At 47.5% G+C, this 20,993-nt stretch overlaps 1 protein-coding gene across 3 annotated transcripts; it reads left to right on the forward strand.

The window, feature by feature from the left end:
- Positions 1–906: 906 nt before the first annotated feature.
- COPS7B (COP9 signalosome subunit 7B) lies at positions 907–20,129 on the forward strand. Of its 3 annotated transcripts, none has more exons than XM_050902377.1 (7): positions 907–977; positions 3,124–3,299; positions 4,505–4,580; positions 6,128–6,216; positions 6,805–7,007; positions 8,297–8,402; positions 19,651–20,129. In XM_050902377.1, the coding sequence occupies exons 2-7, from the start codon at positions 3,138–3,140 to the stop codon at positions 19,699–19,701; spliced, it is 687 nt and encodes a 228-aa protein (XP_050758334.1). In that variant the 5' UTR covers positions 907–977; positions 3,124–3,137; the 3' UTR covers positions 19,702–20,129. The 3 variants fall into 3 exon arrangements, with proteins under 3 accessions (XP_050758334.1, XP_050758332.1, XP_050758333.1); XM_050902375.1 differs by lacking the exon at positions 19,651–20,129 and adding an exon at positions 9,873–11,083; XM_050902376.1 differs by lacking the exon at positions 19,651–20,129 and adding an exon at positions 9,873–11,083 and having other exon boundaries at positions 6,832–7,007.
- The last annotated feature ends 864 nt before the right edge of the window (positions 20,130–20,993 follow it).

The following is a 20,993-nucleotide window of genomic DNA, read 5'->3' on the forward strand; positions in this document are numbered from 1 at the left end:
CCAAAAGCCCTCTTCTTTCCACCCCTGCTCGTCTACCCCCTCAAGAGTCTTTTGGCTCCTTATCTGTGTCCTGGAGAGGATCTCAACCCCTCCAGCTCTCTCCCTGCTCCACCACATCACAGACTGAGCTCTGCCCTTTAGTTTGTCATTTGTATGGGCCATTTTTCTATGGAGTTTAAAATCACTTCTAGCACCTCGCGATCTTCCACCCCATCTCTTGGCATTTTTCCATTCGCACCCCGGGAGGACTGGCCCGAGGAGCTCGGCTGGTAGCCTCCATCGTCGTGCCCAGCGCAACCGTTCAACCTAATAATGGCCCCACTTCAGCTTCCTGGGCATTGCCCGGTTCTTGCCATAAAATGGAAGATTTAATCCTCTCTGAAGGCTGTGGTGTATGCAAGGACTCGAAAGAGGAACGGGAGCTGTACATGTGAGAGAGACCTGCGCTACCATACCGTCAGAACAAAGAACGCGCTAAAGCATGGCCTTACAATGGTGGCCCTTCGCACAGGTCATTTTGGAGAGCAAAAAACCCCCGCGACTCTGCCCCAGCACCTCACATCCCCGAGCGAGAGAGGCAGAAACTTCACTTGCTTGTAATTAAACGGCTGCTCGGGACGCGGTGGAGGCGGAGAGGCGGCGTTTGCTCAGGGGGCTGCTGTGGCATAGCTCTGCGGGAGCCGCCGCCAGCGCAGCCAGCCTGCCGTCCCCTGCTCCGGGGGCCCCAGCCAGCCTCACCCCGGCCGCGAACGGGCGTGCACCGGCCATAGCGGCCCGGTTGCCGAGGGATGCCGGGGCGCGGTGCTCGGGCCCGGTGGCCGCCCGGGGGCGGAACGCTCCGCGCGGGGTCGCGCGTTCCGGGGGAAGGAGCCGCGCGCGGGACACCGGCGCCGCCATCATGGCGGCGTGAGGCGCGGCGGGCACGGCGCCGGGAGCCGCAGGGCGGGAGGCCAGGCGGAGAGACCGTGAGCGGAGAGGTAACGCCGGGGGAGGGAGGAGCCGCCCGCCCAGCCCCTCCGCGCACCGACCCTTCCCCGCTCCGCGGCCGCGTCCCGGCGCTGCCGGCCGTGCCGCTCCCCGAGCCCTGAGAGGCTAGCGGGGACCGGAGCAGCCGTGAGGGGCGAGAGGGCCCTGCGGCGGACCCCGGGTAAATCGCCCCCTGCGGCGGGGCTCGGCCCGCCCGGTGGGGCATGACTCCTGGCTCGGCGGGGCCCAGGGGCCCTGCCGGGGGTCTGTGGGGACGGGAGGGCCGGGGGCCCTGGCTGCCGCCGTGCCCTGCAGCCCGCCTCCCTCCTGTGGGTCTGCGTGCCGCTTCCTGCCGTGAAACCCCTTCAGGTACCTTAGAAAGGCTGCAGCAAGGCGTGACTGGGGGGAGAAGCCCGGTTTATCCCCGCGTATGGGTTATTGTAGCCGTTGGGCAAGGTTCGTTGAAGTGTCTCCTATTTGTATTTCAGTCACTTCTCACCAGGATAAGTCGGTTGTGGAAAGAGCAGCGAGGTAGTCCTGGTGACACGGTTGTGCAGACAGGTTGCAATAGCAACGCAGTTGTCTGACCCGTTAACTTGGAAAAGAGGCAAAGAATTGGCATTCCTTTCCTTGCAGGCATGGATAAAGCCCACCAGTCTTTTGTAACCTCATACACCAGCATGTGTTTTGATTACCTGTGAGAGAGGACAATAATTCGGAAACTGTGAAATCTGGATTTCATTCCCAGCTCAGTCACTTCATGGACTTTCCTGAGAAAATTGTCTGTTCTCAGTGTAGGTTCCTTATCTGTGAGCGGGGAGATTAGTACTGATGTATCCTCACGTGTATTAGGAAGCCACATTGAGTGTTATTGTATTGCAGGGATTTCTCAGTCGAAACTGAGGTACTGTTCAGTCAGGCTGTCTCTGATGAAAAGAATCCTGAAGAGACTTTACACTGAGAACCGAGAAGTCTTTGTGTGGAGAGTGCAAAAGATTGCCCGCTCAGGTTGGGACCGTTTGTACCTGCAGGTGTAATGGAATGGAGTAAAGTGTATTTTTAGAAGTTGACTAATAAAGGAAGCTGGCTGCGTTGCCTTCACAAGTCTTAATTTGGTTAGGCATGGTAAAACAGTACAAACACCTGTGTGACTGTACCACCCCCACAAGGGCAGATGTGGTCTCAGTGGTCACACAGAATGAGACAGGTTCTCTGGTGTTTGGTTTTCTTCACCAGAGTAAAGGTTACATGCTACACTTGATAATTATCGGATACAAACATAACACAAAAACCCCCTTATCTGCTAAGTTCTTTGTTTGGTGTCTGAATAATAGGCTTCAGAAGTTTTTTCTTAGTTGTTTGTAAACAAACAACGTATTTTGTTGAACTTGTTAATAAATAGTGTTTTACATTTCAAAAACAACATGTTGGTGCTGGGAGACAACATGCACACCAGAAATGTCAGGCAACAGCTGAAGACAAAGACCTCTCTTTACAGGGACTTAAATAGAGCCTTTGTGAAAAGGGTGTTTTTATCACTTAAGCTTTCCAGTTAACCCAAAACACTTTAACTGTACATTGTAGACTGGTAAGCTACTTACAGGCCACAGTTCTTTTTGCCTTTTAGGCTCAGAAAGCAATAGGGATTATGTACGCATGCTTTATCTATAGCTGATGTCAAAGGAAAAGGTACGATGTGCGGGCCTATAAGGTGGATCAATTCTTCCCAGAGAATTAAGTTAGCTGCTGTTTTGAAGCTATATAATGAGGAAGAAGGAAGTCTTAGGTGGCTTCTAATAGACGTAATAATAAACATCTTTGCAGTTGGCATTTTTTGGCAGGATCAGTAGAAGGAAAAGTCTGAAAACAGCATGAAATCTAAACTCCTTTCCTACTAGCAGGAGTAGGTCCTTTTAGGGAATTGACCAGACAGTCTGCCGTAATTTTTCTTCAGATATTGTGTGAATCATTTTTGCTCCCCAGGTAAATCAGCAGTCGAACCTGCTGCGTTCTTGGCCTGCTCTCTGAATGCTGAAGAAAAACCTGGCTCTGCTGACACTGAAACGTTACTATGCTGAGCATACCTTCTGATCCACTGCCAGACAGAATTCAGCAGAGGAGAAAGGATATATTAATATCATGTTCTTTTATTGACAGATTGAAAACCTAGAATGGCAGGAGAACAGAAACCATCCTGCAATCTTCTAGAGCAGTTTATTTTGCTAGCCAAAGGTACGAGTGGCTCAGCTCTGACTGCTCTTATAAATCAAGTGCTGGAGGCTCCTGGGGTTTATGTCTTCGGAGAGCTATTGGAGTTAACAAATGTGCAAGAGGTAAGAGATGAGTTTCTGTCCTAATGCCCCTTCTGCACTCCCAGTATAAGGCATCCCCAGAAGTTTCCACAGACAGCCTGTGCATGAAATTTCTGTGCCAGGAAGGGCCTGGTGCGACTTATCTTGGTTCTGAGATATTTGTGTATGAGAGATTGATGTTGCTTTTGCTTGTATGTATTAGATGTTAAAAAATACCCATATAAAGCTTTACTACCTTAATGCGATTGCTAATACAGCAAAAACCTGGCAGCGGCACAGTAACAATTTTAAGAAGGCATCTAGCCAGCCAACAACGAAAAAATCCCTTTCTACTCCTTCATTGTCCTGGAAAGCATAACTTCAATGCTCTCCAAAAGTCTTCGTGAACAGATGTCTAGTGTATCAGGCCTGGGTGGTAACCAAATCCAAACCATTTCAAACCAAGGTGGAAAGTAAGTTCCAGAGCTTTTACTGAGAATGCCTCGCCAGCACCCCCCTCTACTACAATGAGGGAATCTAGGTTGAGTATCTCTGCAGCTGGGGTAATGCGGCATACAGCAAGTTTGGCTTTCCAAATGGGCTCTTAGATATGCCGAAAAATGCCTCTATGGTTATTCAGCATCAACTTGCAAGTACGTTTTTTTCCTGGATCTGTGTGCAGCAAATGATATTAAAAAAACCCACTCAATAAAAATCACTGCTTGGTGCTGCAGTTATTCCAGTGAAGTGTTTGCATGTGAGAGGAGTGCTATTACTTTCGAATGCACTCAACTTAAAATGTTCTAGCTTGCTTTGCTTTGAAGTTTTTGTGGCTCTGCAGGTAAGCTGTCTTAGCTTTCCCAGTAATAGCAAGGATGCTTAACCAACTAACACCATTGCCTGCTTGCTTGTCACATGGTGAGAAGAGCTGGCCCTGTAGGTTGTCAGCTGAAATTAAGTTGCCTTTTTTACCTCCTAAGGTGCTGCACAAAGCAGTTAACAGTCCAAACTGTAGTTAAGTTCTGGTGCATAGAAATGTCTGGATCATCTTGACTCCAAAACTGCTGAAATTTGCTGCTGCTCATGAGGCTTTAGAAAGGGTCCAGTTCTTTAAGATCGGGACACAATCGCTTTTCTGGGTATTGCTTGTCCTATGTAGACTTGAAACATTCTCTGGAGAAGTTGCCTACCAGGGTAGTGCTGGCTGTTACTGTGTTACATGGAATTTTTGTTTTCTTCCCATCTAGCTTGCTGAAGGGTCTAACGCTGCTTATTTCCAGTTGCTGAACCTGTTTGCTTACGGAACGTACCCAGACTATGTAGGTAAGAGACTGTCATCTGCTTGCAGAGTACGAGACTGGGTTGCCCTTTAGAATTGTCAGAGGCAGTTCTTTGCTTTCTGTGGTACCTGGTATAGTGTGGCTGGGTGAAAGTGTCCAAGAACAGAATTTTGGAGGAGAATTTTTCGTAGGGGATCTCTGGGTCGTATGTTCTTTTTAATTGCTAAAATGTGGAGGAAGGGCTAGAGACTATGATGTTTTACTGGTTTGGATTGGACTGCAGCACTGGATTGAATTTGTCTGTAGCAGTATTCATTGACGCTCACAGGCCGCTTACCTCTGCGGAGTGCAATTTCAGACATCTGTTTTGAAATTTAGATGACACCGGTTATGGAAGCTGCAGAAAACTTAGACAAAATTGTTCTGCATTATTTATAAAAACCTATATGGTTTATGGGATAACCTTTTATTCTGTGATGGCATTGCTGAAACAAAATGAAGCATTTCTTAGCTAGAATACAAATCGAAATAATGACTTTTATACAGCTTCAGAAGGACTATGTGTGAATCATGTTAGTATCTGTCGAGATGTGCTTTTATCTCTGGTGCTTATGCTTCCATTCTGCTACAATTTAATACTTTCGTTTGTGGGTAGCAGCCTAATCCAGACCATTACAGACTGTGACAAATAATTCTGTCATACTGCTGGCTATCACTGTGGTGGATGAGCTATCTAGTTCCTGTAAGGAGAAGTGGCATCCGTAAGTGCAAGGACTGGAAATTCCAGTGGCTGTGGAGCAACACGAGCCCCATGAATTCTGTGGCTGATTAGAGGATGTGTTTGCTGTGCATGGGTCTTGTGTCCCAGCATGTGACAGCGCCGTTCGTTCTTCCTTTTCTAGTGAAGAAAGAGAAATGGGGAAAAGTACTCTAAATGCAGAGCATTGAACGAGGTGGGATGGATGGGAGAACTTGAGTGGCCCTGAAACACTAATTTCCATTAAAGCAGATATTTTAAAGAGTTTCTTTGCTTTGGAAAGCTGCCATTTTCCTTTCTGTTTTTAAATATTCATGAGGCACATGGATATAATACAATGACAGTGAGGCCATCTAGATTAATAATTTCTTCTCTCTTCCTCAGCCTGGTACTTTACACTTTCAACCCTAAATTCTGCAGCTCTCCAGAGAAATAAAACCAGCTGTATTTACAACCAGATCAGCAAAGGGGGAAGATTTTATTCTGTCAGCTCATTAATGAAATAAAAATGACTTGGTGGTAGAAACAAAGCATTGACCAACCGTTTTGGCAGGACACCACTTGTGTAGATGCGAATTACGTTCTAGTTCCAAAACCAGAATTACTAAAGAAGCAGAGAAGAATGGAATTGCTGACTTGTTTTTTAACTTTTCCCCTCTCTCCCTGGGTGTGCTAATCAGTCAGCAGCAGCAGCAGCTTGCTCTGCTCACCAGCACCCACAGTAGCTGGAGGAGTTCAGCCTTTCAGGGTTTAGTGTAGTGTAACTAGCCTGAAGCCTGGATTATATAAGTCGTGAAGGAAAGTCCTGAATCTTGTCTTTTTAACATTAACAGCAAACAAAGATAACCTGCCTGAATTAACAGTGACTCAGAAAAACAAGCTGAAACACTTGACAATTGTAAGCCTGGCTTCCAGAATGAAGGTAAAGTACACTGTGTGTGATAGCAGTCGTCTTTTTGTTTGTTTTTGGTTTTGAAAATGGCATCAATTCCATAGCATTGAAGTTGTATCGGACTGCATGAGTACTCGCAAAAAATCCTGCAACTAGGAAAGTACCTGTAATGTACAGTGTTCTCTTGTGGTGCATTTGGGACATTAACTTAGTGGACTTCCATGGATGAGATGTGGGGGTGTCGGAACTGCCATGCAAATTGGTGAGGAAGGGCTGGGAAACTTTGTGTGGCTTCTTTCACTGCTGGAGATGGAGAATCATTCTTAAAAACACTGACTTTTTGTTCTAGAGAAAACTAAGCAACATTCTTCATTTCTTCTACAATCCCATTACCTTTTTTCCTCCAGAATGTGCAATGCCAAAGCTTCAGGAATTACCAAAGCTGTGTCAGAATATTATGTAGCCTAGTACCCGGCATTTGTTCTGCCACGATCAGTCACTGCTGTACTTGCAGGTTAAAGTGTAGGATACAATAAACATTTGGGTCTTGACCTTCTGAAACAGCTGTTCATTTTGGCTCTAGGACTGTTAACTTATTCTTGGACTTGCTGTTTTTAGTGCATTCCCTATTCTGTGTTGCTGAAGGACCTGGATATGAGGAATCTGAGGGAGTTGGAAGATCTAATTATTGAAGCAGTTTATACAGATATTATCCAGGGGAAGCTGGATCAACGAAACCAGATGCTAGAGGTGGATTTTTGTATCGGCAGAGACATTCAGAAGAAGGACATCAGTAACATTGTCAAAACACTCCAGGAATGGTGAGGCAGTCTCTCCACCTTCCTTGTTCCTTGTACGTAGCTTGTCTTGTTTTTTTCTTATTTCTCAAAGTTTCAAGTGCTGGCTCAATTTCACCATGTTCCATTAATCAGGAGTCTTATGCTGTAAGTAGGCACTTGGAGGAGGAGTCTGTTGGGCAAGTTTTCCAAGGTCCCATCTAGGATTCAATTTGTGTTTTGTATCAAGCCAAACTATACTAGGTCTTAAGATTCTGCTCTCACCATAGCTTTTACGTAGCTAGCGAGGAGACAAGGCCTTTTCACACAGACGTGCCAAACTGGACTCATGGTCTTACAGTGGGAGCTACTCCCCTTTCTGCTGTTACACTTGATAACGAAAACAGAACTGTCCATTACTTTTCAGCCTTTTTCACTGTGATGAGAACTGCATGGGCAAATTCTAGAGAATCACAGTTCTTTGGAGGGGTTGTCTCTTGAAGTTTGAAGTTTCACATGCCTTTGTTTGCCTTCTCTTTGTTCCTGCAAATGCAGGCTGCATGCAGCCATGTTGGGACTGTGGTACTATCTTTTTGTACCTTTGCCAGGAAGCTGCTTGTCATCTTTTTGTAGGATTCTCTTCCCACCCAAAGAAATTCCAGTGTAGACTGTGGAGCCTGTGGCAGGTTCTGAGCTGACTGGGAATTGCTTCCTAGTTGCTATGGTAATGAGTGCATGAAAAGTAATTAAATTGCTGGGCAAATATGCTGTCCTGAGGTGGGGTCAGGTTTTTTGCTTCTCTACTCCAACTCCCTCAATCTCGTCATGGCAGGAGGGCTCTGGCAGCTTCCAGGACCTTACAGCATTGTTTGGAAGGTAACAATGAACCTAATGCCAATTCCTTTTCTGTCCTCTCCAGTTACGAGTTCTGTGTTGGAGGAGTGCTCTTGTCTTGTGAACACTTAACAGGCAGGGAGATTCTCTCAATCTGACTTTTTTGTTTAATTTTAAAATTTTACTTACTTCTGAAAAGATGCGTTGCATCCCTGTTTAAGCAGTAATTCTGATTGAAAAGGAAGTTGAAAGTGCATTGAACCTGCACTTTTTGATGGGCAGGTAAGAGTAACATCGACTAGCTAAAGAATGCTGTGAAATACATTGAGTAAACAGCAAAGCTTTTTCTTGCCAGCTTTTTGGAACTCTAATCTTTAAGCAGGAAGCATAAATTTAATAATCTCCTAAACTTTTAGGTGAGCATGACTTTTCAGATTGCCTGATTGAGCTGCTCCAGAGAGGACTCCTAAACACTGTTTGACATTGTTTGTATCTTGCAGGTGTGACGGTTGTGAAGCGGTTCTTCTAGGAATTGAGCAGCAAGTACTTAGAGCCAACCAATACAAAGAGAACCATCACCGAACTCAACAGCAGGTAGAGATGGAGGTGGGTACAGAGTCACTTCAGACTGCTCTATGCTTTTTGATAAATGTTTGTTTACTGAAGAAAATAATTTGGTAACACCTGGTTAATGGTCATGGCTTCTCTGAAGTAGGCTAGCAATCATGCAAATCAGATGTGGTGGTTCGGGGTAGGAAGAAAACACATCTGCTTCCATGTGCTAATAACATCACAAACATCAAATTTGCCCACTCTGAGCAGGTTGGAACTTTTCTTTATAAATTTTTATTAATTTAGGCTAGGTGGCTGCACTAGCTGTGGTTTCCTGGATTGATTTGTTAGGAAAAGCGTGCTTTTAACACAGAGCTTTGATGCAATTCTGTTCCTTTTGTACAAGGCAGGAAGGAAGGAAAAAACAGTTCTCTTTGTTTTAAACCTGAAAGTGTAATTGACAAAAATCTCTCGAGTCTCATTGCTTTTGCAAAAAGTGCCCTCAGCGGCTTCCTTCGGGGTCTTTCTCTTGGGGTCAAGTTGAGCACCCAGACAGGGCTCTGACACGCGCTCTTCAGCAGCGTGACCTGGGAGCACTCCTGCCTCTGTTCCATGCGCAGCTAGGCGGTAGATGGCAGCACGGGCACGTGATTTTAGCCTCTGCTGATGTGTATTTACTTGTGAGAACAAATCTTGGCTAATACAGCTGTAAAGGTGAAAATGGTCCTCCCGAGACACTTGCTCAGGGTTTATTTCTTGCAGAGTGCTGCATCCCTGCAGGTTTATGTTTGCCTTCTGAAGCAGCATATGCTTGCCAGCTTGATTGGCATCCGTAGTGCATTTGGTTTGCCAGATGCCTTTGCCCTGGAGTTGGCACACCTGACTCCTAAACTTGTTTTGGCCTGTGTTTTTTTCTTTGAGGTTTGCTCATTGTGTTTCTGGTGAGCCCTACAGGGTTCCAGGGGACAGAGTATGGTGCCTGGTGCTGTATCTCTCCTTTTCAGCCAGAGTAGCAGAGGACCTACTGCTGCCTGCCACGAAACCAATTTCTGTTCCTAGCAAATATCTGTGGCTCAGACAGCCAGCTAGGCCAAATGGCATTTTCGCTTTTCAAGTGCTGTCCTAAGTGTAAGTTTGTTTCTTTCACAGTCTCCTTTGTCCTTCCTGCTTCTGGCCAACATAATGGTAGGATGGCTGCCTTCTGCACCAAGGCAGTGGTAGGTCCCTCCAGCCAGCCAGAAAGGTGGTACAATACTGTGCCGTTGTCTCTTAGGAAAAAAAAAAAAGGTAATCTCTAGTTATTCTGTATTGGACCCAGACTGGAAATATTAACAACTCCTGGCTCTAAGTGAGGATGAAACATTACCTTTAATAAACTCAAGTGCAGAGCATGTTTCTGGTGGGAGAGTTTATTTTATAATCTCCACTCTATACTCTAGGGGTTTTTCAATGTGTTTATGAACAGAGTTTCTGCTGCGAGGGGAGGAAGAAGCAGGTGCTGATTCACTGTCTCTTCTTGGCCAGGTCACAAACATAAAGAAAACATTAAAAGCTACAGCCTCGTCGTCGGCACAGGAGATGGAACAGCAGCTGGTAGAGCGCGAGTGCCCTCCACACACAGAACAAAGGCAGCCCACAAAGAAGATGTCCAAAGTCAAAGGGCTGGTCTCCAGCCGTCACTAGAACACACCATCTAAATGTCATTCAGCTAGGAATGACAACAGGAGGAGCAAAAAAGGGCCTGCGTCTCCTTTTTCAGTGGGTTCTGGGCCAGTCACTTCCAGGCTGGCAAATAAAAGCCCTGTTTGAATACAGCTCCCAGTTAGCAGCACCTGGCTAAGTTACACTGTGCAGCCCCTATTAATTTCCGGGGTGTCCCTGTTCTGGTCCTGTAAAGCGGGACTTCTAAAGAGAGGGACTAACCAAAAGGGGCAGGGAAAAACAAAAATATCTGTGGACAGTTTTGCTCCCTCCCAGCCAGTCTCATTGCTGCTTAACCTTGAGGAAGCTGCTGTACTAAACCAGACCTTGGGAGAACTTCTGTAGCAAGTGTCTGAATCCCAGGGTTGAAGTGTGGCTACCAAAGCCAGGCTGGGAGCGAGGAAGCCATCAACACAGATCTTTTCATTCCCAAAGGGAGCGCAGAAAGGTTTCTAGGCCAGGAACTGTTTTACGTGGAAGTCTTCAGCCTTTCCGCTACCCCTGTCTATTTTAAACTGGGGTGAAATTCACACTACCTCGCTCTGTGAAGATGAGAATCAGTGCTGGGCTGTTTACTTAACTGTCTGTTTACTGCCCTTACTAAGCCCTTTAATCTCTCTCAGATTTGAAGCACTGTTCTCCATCTCTGAGGCATCAATACAATAAGGAGGAAGCAGGTTGCTCTTTCAAGCCTTCCTTCTTGCAGGTGGTTAGGGGCATACTAGAAACTGTGTTCCTTTTGAATGTGATGTGACCTCCCAGAGCTGCTTGTGAGTTGTTTCCCCCATTGATACCTTCAAAGGGTAATGCATTTGCTCTTCCTTGGATGCTAGCGACAGTGGTCTGCATGGGAGAAGAGCCCGTTTAGCATCGTGGCAGGCTGGTGGCCCAGGACCCACTGGCAGGGGTCGCAGCAGCATCCCCTTGCTTGAAGCAATGGACTTGACTAGTCTTTCTGAATTTTGAACACTTTCAGGTTGTATTTTCCTCCCCTTTTTTGTACGTTGTTGTGATTCTAAAGCATTTCAGCCTTCGTTTTGTGTTTTTTATTTGTTACAGACTAACTTCAGGTGATTTGCACCTAGTTTGGCAAGGTGTGGGGTTTTTTTTTAAGGGGGAGGATGGGGTTGGCATTGAAACAGCAATTTACAAAAAAGCACATTTTAGAAAAAAATTAAAAATGCTGATTTAATGTCAGAGTCTGGAGTCTTGGCTTTGAGGCTGCTTTAGGCTTGTAGTCCAACAGCACTTGTTCACTGGAGCATTTACTTGATTCTTGATGTTACGTTATCAGAAGGTCTGACTAATCTCCCTGATGCATCCGGGAGGCAGGGAAGTGCTCTTCCCATTTTGTCAGTAGTTTGTCTTTGTCCAATTTTGTGCAGAAGGATCTGTGGCAAAGCCAGTAGCTGAGCCCAATGTCCTGAGCCTCAACACCTTTGATGCCTGATTGTGGAAGGTTTGTAGTTGTGCTCTGTCTTAGGCCAGTCGATTCCTTCCTCTGGGTCTAGCAGAGTACTGCTTTGTAGTTTGGCCCCTGCATTTCACTTCACTCCATGCTGTAAAGAGAAGGGCTTTCCGTGAGCAGGCAGGAGAGCTGTTTAAGCAGAGGACTGTGACAATGCTCCAGTCCTGCAGCCAGCTGTCACCTGCACTTGCTTGTGCGATGCACGTGCCTCCCTCTTATTGCTACCAGAATTCTTTGCCATCTGCGTGTTTTCAGTCCTCGGTCACAGGACTTGTTGTACACTTGTGAAAGTAAATTCCTCTCCTTTTCTTTTCCTGCAGTGCAGGCACACCAGCTTTTAATCTTGAGAGGTGGATCTAAATACCTCCTATCCAGTTGCCTCTGGGTGAAGTCCCTTGGTTTCTGATTCTTTGCCAGCCCTCTCTCCCCCTAGGAATGCTAGCCAAAAAATTCCCAGGGAAGGATGTTAAGTGAATATGCCCAGAGCACGAAGCCTTCCCCTGTACTTCAAGGGAACTGTTTCCCAAGCAGTGGCAGTACTAGTTTCTGTACTAGCTTCTCCCAGTGTTCAGCTGACAGCTGCTCAGGAGGTGTAGGTGGACTTTGTGTACCCAAGTCTAATAGATCTGTGTGATGGAGGTGGACTGAGTCCGTTTCTGGCTTCCTGCGTGGACAGCTGCAGTGCACTGGTCATCCAGTTCCTCACTAGATTTGACTAGTGAGGCGAGGTTCTGTGGTCCTCACTAGCTATTTTCTTTCCTTCCCATTTTTAATATCAGTCCTGCAAAGAGGCAGGAGGAATACAAATGCCTTTGGAAATCGTTTTAGCTCCTCGGCAAGCCACAGTCTGCTGGGGAAATAGATGTGAATTTGGCATCCTTGGTGTTTATTCCCTGCCAGCTACAAGAGTCACATTAGTTTGCTGAAGCTTCTTTAGTGTGTTGAAGTTTTCAAGTTTGTTCTTACGTTTTTGCTGTTCTCAAAGCCTGGTTGGGGGTGAAGATCTTATTTATGCTTTGGTACACATTGCCTTTGATCAGCAAAGAAGCAAGGGAGGAAATAGCACTTTGAGTAAAGAGCTGTCCCATGCTTGACGGCGATAGAGGACGGAGAAGGGAACGGGGTATTGGAGGGAACTGAGCTGTTTGCACGTTTGGCTTTCCTGGTGTGCCAGCGACGCACTTGGTGCCGCAAAAAGAGGGGGGCGTCTTTGCAATGAGCCCAGTCTGAGATGAGTCATTAACAAATGACATGCACAGAGTACCTGGGGGAGGCAAACAGCTCTGCAGCAGCTGGTTAATGAATCTGGCTTGAAGGAAAGAGTTAGAAGCTATTCCAGGAATGAAGCAGAAGGCATAGTTGTTAACAGGGAAGGATGCAGGAGGTGCTGTGCTGTTTGAGAAGGACAACAGATAAAGACTGCATTGACTCCCCGTGACTGCAGGGAGGGCAGCAACTTGGAGCGGAGTTGTGTGAATTAGGGGCTGGTGGGGGCTAAATTGCGGACAGTTTCAAGTGGGGAGTGCCTGGGAAGCCTAATTGTGCTATGGGGACAAGAGGGAGATGGAAGCAGAGGTGGATTTGATGCAAACTCCCATGTATTGCTTGTGCCTGCTGGAGGCAGCTAACGCAGCTTGTCTGAGCGCTGCTGGACACTGCTCCCTGATGTGGGGAGAGCATCCTGCCCTACTTTGTTTTATGGCAGCAATGGGCTCCTCCAGCTGCAGCTCACTTCAAGATTGCAGCAGGACAGAGTTTGAGCTATTGAACTTCTGTTTGCTGCCTCCACCCAGAGGGAGACAAAGTAGATGGAGCTGCCTTCCCTCTGCTCTTCAGGGCTTTATTGTCTAGCTTCATGTTCTGCAGCTCCACTTGTACTAGTGCTTGTTTAATATGGAATTGAGCACTGAACTGGAAAATGGAAGAGAGGATCTCAGCTGATTGCAGTGCTGGTAGACTGCCCTAGCCCTAAAGCTGTGCCTCATGCTAACAAATGTCCCTGGCATTCCTGCTGTGACTCAGTTGATACCAGCTAACATCAGGCGATTCTGAAACATGATAAAGCAGTGCTGATGTCAATCTTTTTACAGAAAAAAGTTTTGGCTCAAAATCTATTGTTCTTTTACTTCCCTCCTCACCTCCTTAGATAAGTTGAATGCTAGCTTAGTCTTCTGTTGAGAGCAGGAGGGAAAATCAGTGATGCTGTCAGACCCTTCTGTGTTCAGATTTGAGACCCATACTGCAATCAGTCTTGTGCAGACTTCTGAGATCCCATGGGTGCTTGTGGAGCTGCACACAGGCTCGCAGGTCTCTCTCCATGGATTGGTTACAGGAGTAGGGCCTGCAGAGCTGCTCTCCAGAGTGAAGCTGGGGAAAGTGAAGCTTTTGTTCCAGTAGAAGAGAGTGGTGGTAAGAGAGGGCCATTTTCCCACCAGCCCTGCAAAGTGAATTTTGCTGAACAGCTTTCTGTTCCTGGAAGAATGGAAAATGATACAGAACCCAGTGGGTGTTTTTGGTTTTGCTTTTAGAGTTCTGCTTATCCTATGAGGGGAAAATGCATTGGTCCATGTGCACAAAAAGGAAGTTTGGCTTACTCATTGCAGGGCAGGCAGAAAGGAGAGTGCCGTCAACTTTAATAGCTGTATTAGAATGTAACAAATTGCATAGGTAAACCAGACTTTTCTAAACTTTCAGTTCTGTACAGGTTTATACGAGTGCATCTAAGCTGTTTAGAGAGGCCTCCGATTTTGAAAACCTCATAAAGTCCACCTCCTGCTGGGGTAAAACAGTCAAAGCTTATGCATTCCTAGGTGTGTTGGTGCTGCTGTTTGTTACGTCAGTTTCTGAGCCTCTTGCAAACTTTGCAGTGGAGAGAATCAGCATTGCTCTTTGTGATTCTGAATAATGGGGAAATGGAGAAATTAAAGAACCTGCCTCAAGTATATAGACCCAACTAGCCAGATCTCTGGCACCTAATCCCGTACAAAGTTTTCTGTTGTTTTTTTTCCCCCTAAGTCCTTTATAGCATCTGACCTAATGCAAAGGAGCCAAAACCTGAATCTGTCTAGCTTATTTTTGTGTAATCAGAGAGAGAGTAACCCAGGGGCATCAAGAAAGGTAAATTAAAGTTGAGTGATCTCAGTTCCTACTTGTAACCTCAACCTTATATTTTTATTATGAAATTTTAGTCCGACAGTCTGATTGAATTTCTCAGCAGAGTTTTTAGAAATATGTCATTGTTTCACTCTGCTCCGTGGCGAAGGTCGGTGTCTCTCAGGGACTGTTGACATTTTGCTGATATTCCATCAATGGCCCTACCGCAGAGCTACCAGAGATAAGTGATTGAAGCTAGAGAGGTGTGCTGTAAAGAGAGTGCGTATTTACCCCCTAGCCTGATTGGCTGCACCCTGCTTCTTAGTGGCACTGTGGTGGTACCTCCATCTCTGATGAGTGAACCAGGCAAAGGATTAGGCAGAGCTGCGCTTTGCTCCCTGTCTCCAAATACAGAGGCACGCACGCTTCTTTTTCCCACAGCGTGTAGACCTCGCGAGATGCTCTGATGTATTTGCTACAGGCTGGAAATTACATGAGTGTGTTAGCTGTGACCATGGCTTTTTGTCGTCAAGAAGACAACAAGATGTCCCTGCTCTAGCAAATGAACATGCACACTGGAAATTCTAGGTAGTAATAGGATGCCATAAGGTCATTTAACAGTCCTGAAATGTGCATTTCCCCACAGAGCGCAAAAGAATTTGTGCCAGTAGTCTTCGCTTGGTGTAATTTTAGTAGAAGATAGCACACCCTTCCACAGCTCCAGGTCTCCTATAGAGGCTTGTGAATCTCAGTGTCATTAGGGCATTTTTCAAATGTTTGTGCACACATGATACCTCTGTGTTTCTGGACGAGCCGATTGTGGTGGGTAAGGGAAGCCTCGCTCCATCAGAGGTAGGCCTTTTTGCGAGTATTTTGAGCTTCTCTGACTGTAGGGTTGTATCTTCATTGGTATGAAGTTTGGAAGTAGTGCTGTCTAGCCCTCCAGACTCTTCCTGAAGATGTTGTTTATCTCACCAGCCCTAAAGTTTCAGTTGCTGTCTCATGATCAGCACAGTCCTAAGTCTGCCTTGCGCTGATGCAATAAGTAACGTCTTGGTGTTTCATTGTCACCTTCGCAGCTGTTAGAGAGCACCAGTTCCTACAGGATCACCTGCCAGCTGTGATGCTATTCCTTTTACATCACGACTGTGAGATGACACCTCTCCTTGCTGGCAGACAAGCCAGGTGGGTAGGCATTGCTCCTCAGAGCTGTTCTGCATCTAGGGAGGCGCAGGCTGTTGCCTGGTTTAGCATAATAGAAATCAAGGACAAGGGCAGTGTTACAAATATGGGGCAAAGCGCAGAGCTGTGTCCTATTCCAGCTCTGCTACAGCTGCAGAAAGCAACCTTGGGCAAATCGGCTCCTCCGCAGCTGCATTTCCCAGGACAGCCTCTCTCTTGCGTGCTGACTTTGTGGCAGAGGTTTGTAAAGCGCTTTGGTCTCCTGGCTGGGCAGAGGTTCATTGCTGATGGAATTGAAGAAGATGCGTGTGTACAAGAAGGGGGGAATCTTAAAGCTTTTTAAGCTTTTCTAGAAGTCATCTTCCTCCTGTGTACCATACCCTTCTTTTCCCCTGATGCAAATAAGGTGGTCCACCATAGGAATGTCGGCCTGGAGTATTATGGGTAATATACCAGGTTAATTATGGAGGGGGCAGGAAAAATAGCCTCTGCCGTTTTCAACAATATCAAAGGCATGCTACCTAATGATTTTCCTATTAGCTCTTTTCCCAGCCTGCCAGAGTCACTGCAGAAGTGTCATTTACAAAGGCAGTTTGCAACTCATTACCCTGGATTTTCAGTGTAGTTCTGCTCCAGAGAGCGTGGGCTTTTGCTGTGTGCCCCAACCTAATGAATTGCCTGATTCAGTTAGTGCTGCCATCCCTTCTGACAAGGTTAGTTGCTGACTGACAGGAAGGGGCCTGAATTCAATTCCCTTCTTGTTTTCGACTCGCGCTTGTGTCAAGCGCAGGCTCCCTCTGGAAGCTGCCCTGTGATCCCTTCCCTTTGTTTTTCTGCATTCTGAGGGCAGCAGCCCGTGCTTGGAGAAGTCCTAGAGCAAGTGGCAGGGGCATGTGTGCTGCTGCCCTCGGCAGTCCCTGCTCAATGTCTCAAGTCCCTTTCCAGCTGGAAAATTCCACTGCTCTCCTGCTCTGGGGCTCTGGGCTTTTCTTTTCCTTCATTGATTTGGGATTTGCTGTCACCTGAGCTGGGCTTTGTAACCCTTCAGCAATAAATACCTTGGAAAAGCCATGCAGTGCGGGCTGGGAGAACAGAACTGATTTCCCACATGTTAGAGGGCAACTGTGTCCCTGTTGTGGGAGCTCCAAGGTCTGCTCCAGCCTGTTTGGGCTTTGCAAGGCACTTGTACAACAGCGCTGGAGAAAGCTCTTGTCCTTTTTCACTAGAGAGCAGCGTGCTTTTTCAGGCTGGGGGCCTCTGGATCATCTCACTCCAGGAGCTATTCCTAGCGAGGGGAAATCAAGGCTGTTCCTATGTCATGTCACAAGTGTTCCTACCTGGAAGCTGAATGTGGCTACTGCTCGTTCAGCTGGTAGCGCAGGAAATGTGTAGGCCCCATGGGTGCTAGTTTGACCTGAGTGTGGACAGGGGAGCTTGGGACTCCTGCCACCCTCACTTCAGGTGTGTGTATACGCCTCTGCTAAATGCCATTCTCTGAGTCCGCTGTTGAGATGTCAGATGCCAGCCTCCCGAGGCTGCAGCTTGCATCCAGGACACCTCTTGCTGTTCAGTTATGCTGTCTCCGGGCTGGGATGTGGCAAGGGAGTTTTCCAGTGCTGGCCCTGGATCCTTTTACTGGATGGCGTGAGGATTTGACCTAGCTGGCCCACAAGGGAGGCAGTGATATGAGATCAATTTGTTTCTGCTGCATGTGATGCCTCCTCCCCTCTTAATTAGATTGCTGTGGCCCTTCTCTTTCCTGCTGGCCTTGTTTCCTACTGAGCCCCTGTCAGGGAGACCCAATTGTGGCCTTATCAGGTGCTTGCTGTGCTCTAATGAGCCGTTTCTGTTTCCCGTTCTGGCCTGTCCACCGAACCGAGGAAGGTGCTTGTCAGCGGTCTGAAAACTGACCTCTACTTGCAATGCCACTCTGCCCGTCAGACCCACCGGTCTGGCTGTGCCACGTGGGTGCTAAGGTTGAGTGGATCTGAAAGTTTTCCCAAGTGCTCTTTCACCCCCGAGTGCTGCCTTCTCTCTTGCACATCAGCTCACACCCCCACGTGGGCACGATGTTCCTGTCCTGCCGGTGGGAAACCAGCATGCTGAGGGACAGGGTGACTTATCCCTGGTCAGGGCGGAAGCAGCAAAGCGAGGAGCCAAGCTGTTATCCCCTCCCTCTGCACAGGGAGCTCTCGCTCTGATCGCTCTCCTTCTGCCAAACTAGTGTCCTTTTGCAATGCAGCTTTGTCCTTTTCCTTGGGCTTGCTCTTTTCCAGGAAGCCCAGTGGGCAGAAGGAACCCGTGCTGTGGGGCTGCGCTTTTCCCCTCGGACTACGCTGCAGAGGAGAAATGGGAATCCAGACCATATGCGACCCCAGGCTGTGATCTCTGGGATGTCCTCCAACCTGAGCTCAGGTTGTGCCTCACTTAGGTGGTCAAATTTTGTGGACTGAATTCCTAAGACTGAGTTCCCTCTGCTCTGTTGAGGAGAGGTCCTCTGTCACCAGGCAGATGGTTTCATTCCAGCTGTGGCTTTGCAGCAAAAAGCCAAAACTGGAAGGGGAATTGGCCCCACCTTGATCCCAGCCTGGTACTCTGTTGTGGTCATTACTCTGGCTTCATGCTCAAGGACCAGGACCCTGAGGGGGACCTGCAGTACCATCTTCTTACACCACTGTTCAGACCTGGTGTGCAAGGTCTGCACAGTAAGTGATTCCTTATTGTCCTTCAGGTTTGCTGGGTGACAGTGGACAGTCCCCTTGGATGGGCATCTCTTTAGGAGCTCCTGGTACAGCCCCTCCTTCCCTCTAAAGGTGTGCGGAGCTGGTAGGGTGACCTTCACGGGTGTTGTATTTGCCTCAGTGCGCCCTGACGGTGGGTTGTCGATACCTACGGACATCTCTGGAGGGCTCTAGCTGACCCTCGGGCAGGGCACGAGCTGCCAGCTGCCCGTCCTGCCTGCCTGCCTGCCTCCCTCCCTCCCAGCCCGGCCTCCCAGGGTCTTGATTTTGTTCCCCATAGGCAACGTCTTACGTGGTCTGTCAGCTGCTGCTCCCCGTCCAGCTGGACTCTGTGGGCACCGTGAGGTGGGTACCTGTCTCTGAGGGAGGCTTTGCTCATACGAGGCTAGAAACGTCATGTGCGTGCTCCTAACCTGATGATTCAGCTGTCGGGTGTCTGGATGAATCCTCTTACTCTGTAAACGTAATGTTCTCTAATAGTTGGGGAGAATCTGGCTGGAGGTTTCTATGGTTTCCTGGTGGTTGCTAAGGAAAAGGATCTCTCTGCCTCTAGGTCTTGGTGACTTTCTTTTTGCCCTGTCCTAGGCACCGGAGCCCAGCAGAACATAATGCTCGTTGTTTCCCAGCCCACTACAATGGTCAGGGCATAATTTGTGACTCCCGTCACGGCTGGGCTGGGCGCCTGCCACTCTTTTTTTTTCTAAGGCCTCTTTGAAGAATGAGACCAAAGAGCCTTCATGCAGGAGTTTGCGTGTTTGCTGCGCTCCCCGCCCCCTCGCTTGCTGTTTCCTTTAGAGCTCCGAGTCATTTCAACGATTTATTTCATGCACTTTACATAGCAAGAAGCTGTAGCAACAGCTGTGTCTGTGAATCCTTACCAGGCAGCCCTCGGTATATTTTGGTCTGTCTACGTATTGTCCCAGGCACAGTTAAATAAATCTCTGCTGGAGAAAGGGACTTTACAGCTTAGCGGCGAAGGTTTGGCGAATGGGAATATCAACAAGATACTTAGTGAGCTGCTGGATCCTAGGATAACAGTGCCTTCGGCATAAAGCTCTATTCCCACTAGCGCAGCCGGGGGCCAGATCCAGCGCGGTCTCTTTGTTGCTGTCAGCAGGGACTGCATCTCCGTACGGCGCCCAGTGATAAAGCTATAGTTACGGGATGAAATTTGGACCCAAACCTGCAGACTGGAAGCGGTTAAAAGGCGTCTAGGCCAAACGCTGCTCTTGTCGCACTGCTCTCCATCTGGGCCTAGGCTGTTGAACGTGATGGGCTTATTTCCACCGGTGCTGTTCAGGATCTGGGCATAGATGAGTTGCCTGAGGCCGCGTGCTCTCGCAGGGAGCTCAGTTGGGTTCTGCAGAGGCTTGCAGCTGCACGCAGCGCCGGGCAGGATTCAGTCCGTCAGAGCATCACAGGATTGGGCGCAAGTTTACTTTTGCATACGGGATCAAAGCTTAAAATATCAGCTGGCCTTTCTCTCGCTCCTGACTTTTCTAAAACATCTGAACAGTTTCTTCTTTAACTCTGTTAAAATCAATCAATCTGACATTTAAACTGTACGTGAATTTGATAAATAAAGACAGGTTACAAAATGCCACACGGAATGATTTTTTTTTTAAGTTTTTCAACTACTTAGGACAAAAAATGTTACAATGCTTGACTTTTCATTTAGTTACATAAATAATTTTTTTATAAATATCTCTTTATAAACAATATATAAATAGCTTTACAACATAAATACATTTATGCATGACATGAATTTACAAACAGCAACGTTATACAGCTGGCTTCATCAGTCTCTTGGAAAAGCACTGTCCCTTGTCTTGGTGAGTGTTTGTATATATAATATATATAAGATAGAGAGCACTTTTTAAAAAAATAACAAAACCAAAACAGCTGGTGCCATGACTCCTCGTACCAAAAAGAAAAACACAGCCACATCTTTTGTCCGTTCCAGGGGGGGTCTCTGCTCTTCTAGGCGTTGCCTGGGGGATGGCCATGCCTGGCCATGGTAGGAGAAAATGGACTACAGATTCAAAGCCCTGCGAGGAATGAGAACAAAGTGCCTGTTAGTACTTGCCATACAACACCCTTACCCGTCCCAAGCTGAAAACCCCGTGAGAATAATCCTGGCATGGGGCCGGGGGATGCTGAAGTCAACAGAAGCCTTCCCTGAGCTTTTTGCTCGTTCTAAAGCAGGGAAGAAGCTCGCCCTTTGCTTTCTGGCTATTTGGTATTTAGGGGAGAGGCTGAGGGAAGCGTGCTGCTCCTCCTGGCCCTGGGTCTAGCAGAAATTTGTTTTTTCCTGATGAGAATTTAACGAGAGAGGATGGGTGCAAGCTGGCTGTGCAGCGTGCATGCGCTTCTCAGAGCCCTGAGCTGGGCGATTCCTTGGCAATACTGAGGAGCCACTACACGAGGGAGCAGAGGAGCAGTGCCTGTCCCTCCAGGCAG

Source organism: Gymnogyps californianus, chromosome 10 (assembly GCF_018139145.2).
Source record: "Gymnogyps californianus isolate 813 chromosome 10, ASM1813914v2, whole genome shotgun sequence".
NCBI classification, from domain to species: domain Eukaryota; kingdom Metazoa; phylum Chordata; class Aves; order Accipitriformes; family Cathartidae; genus Gymnogyps; species Gymnogyps californianus.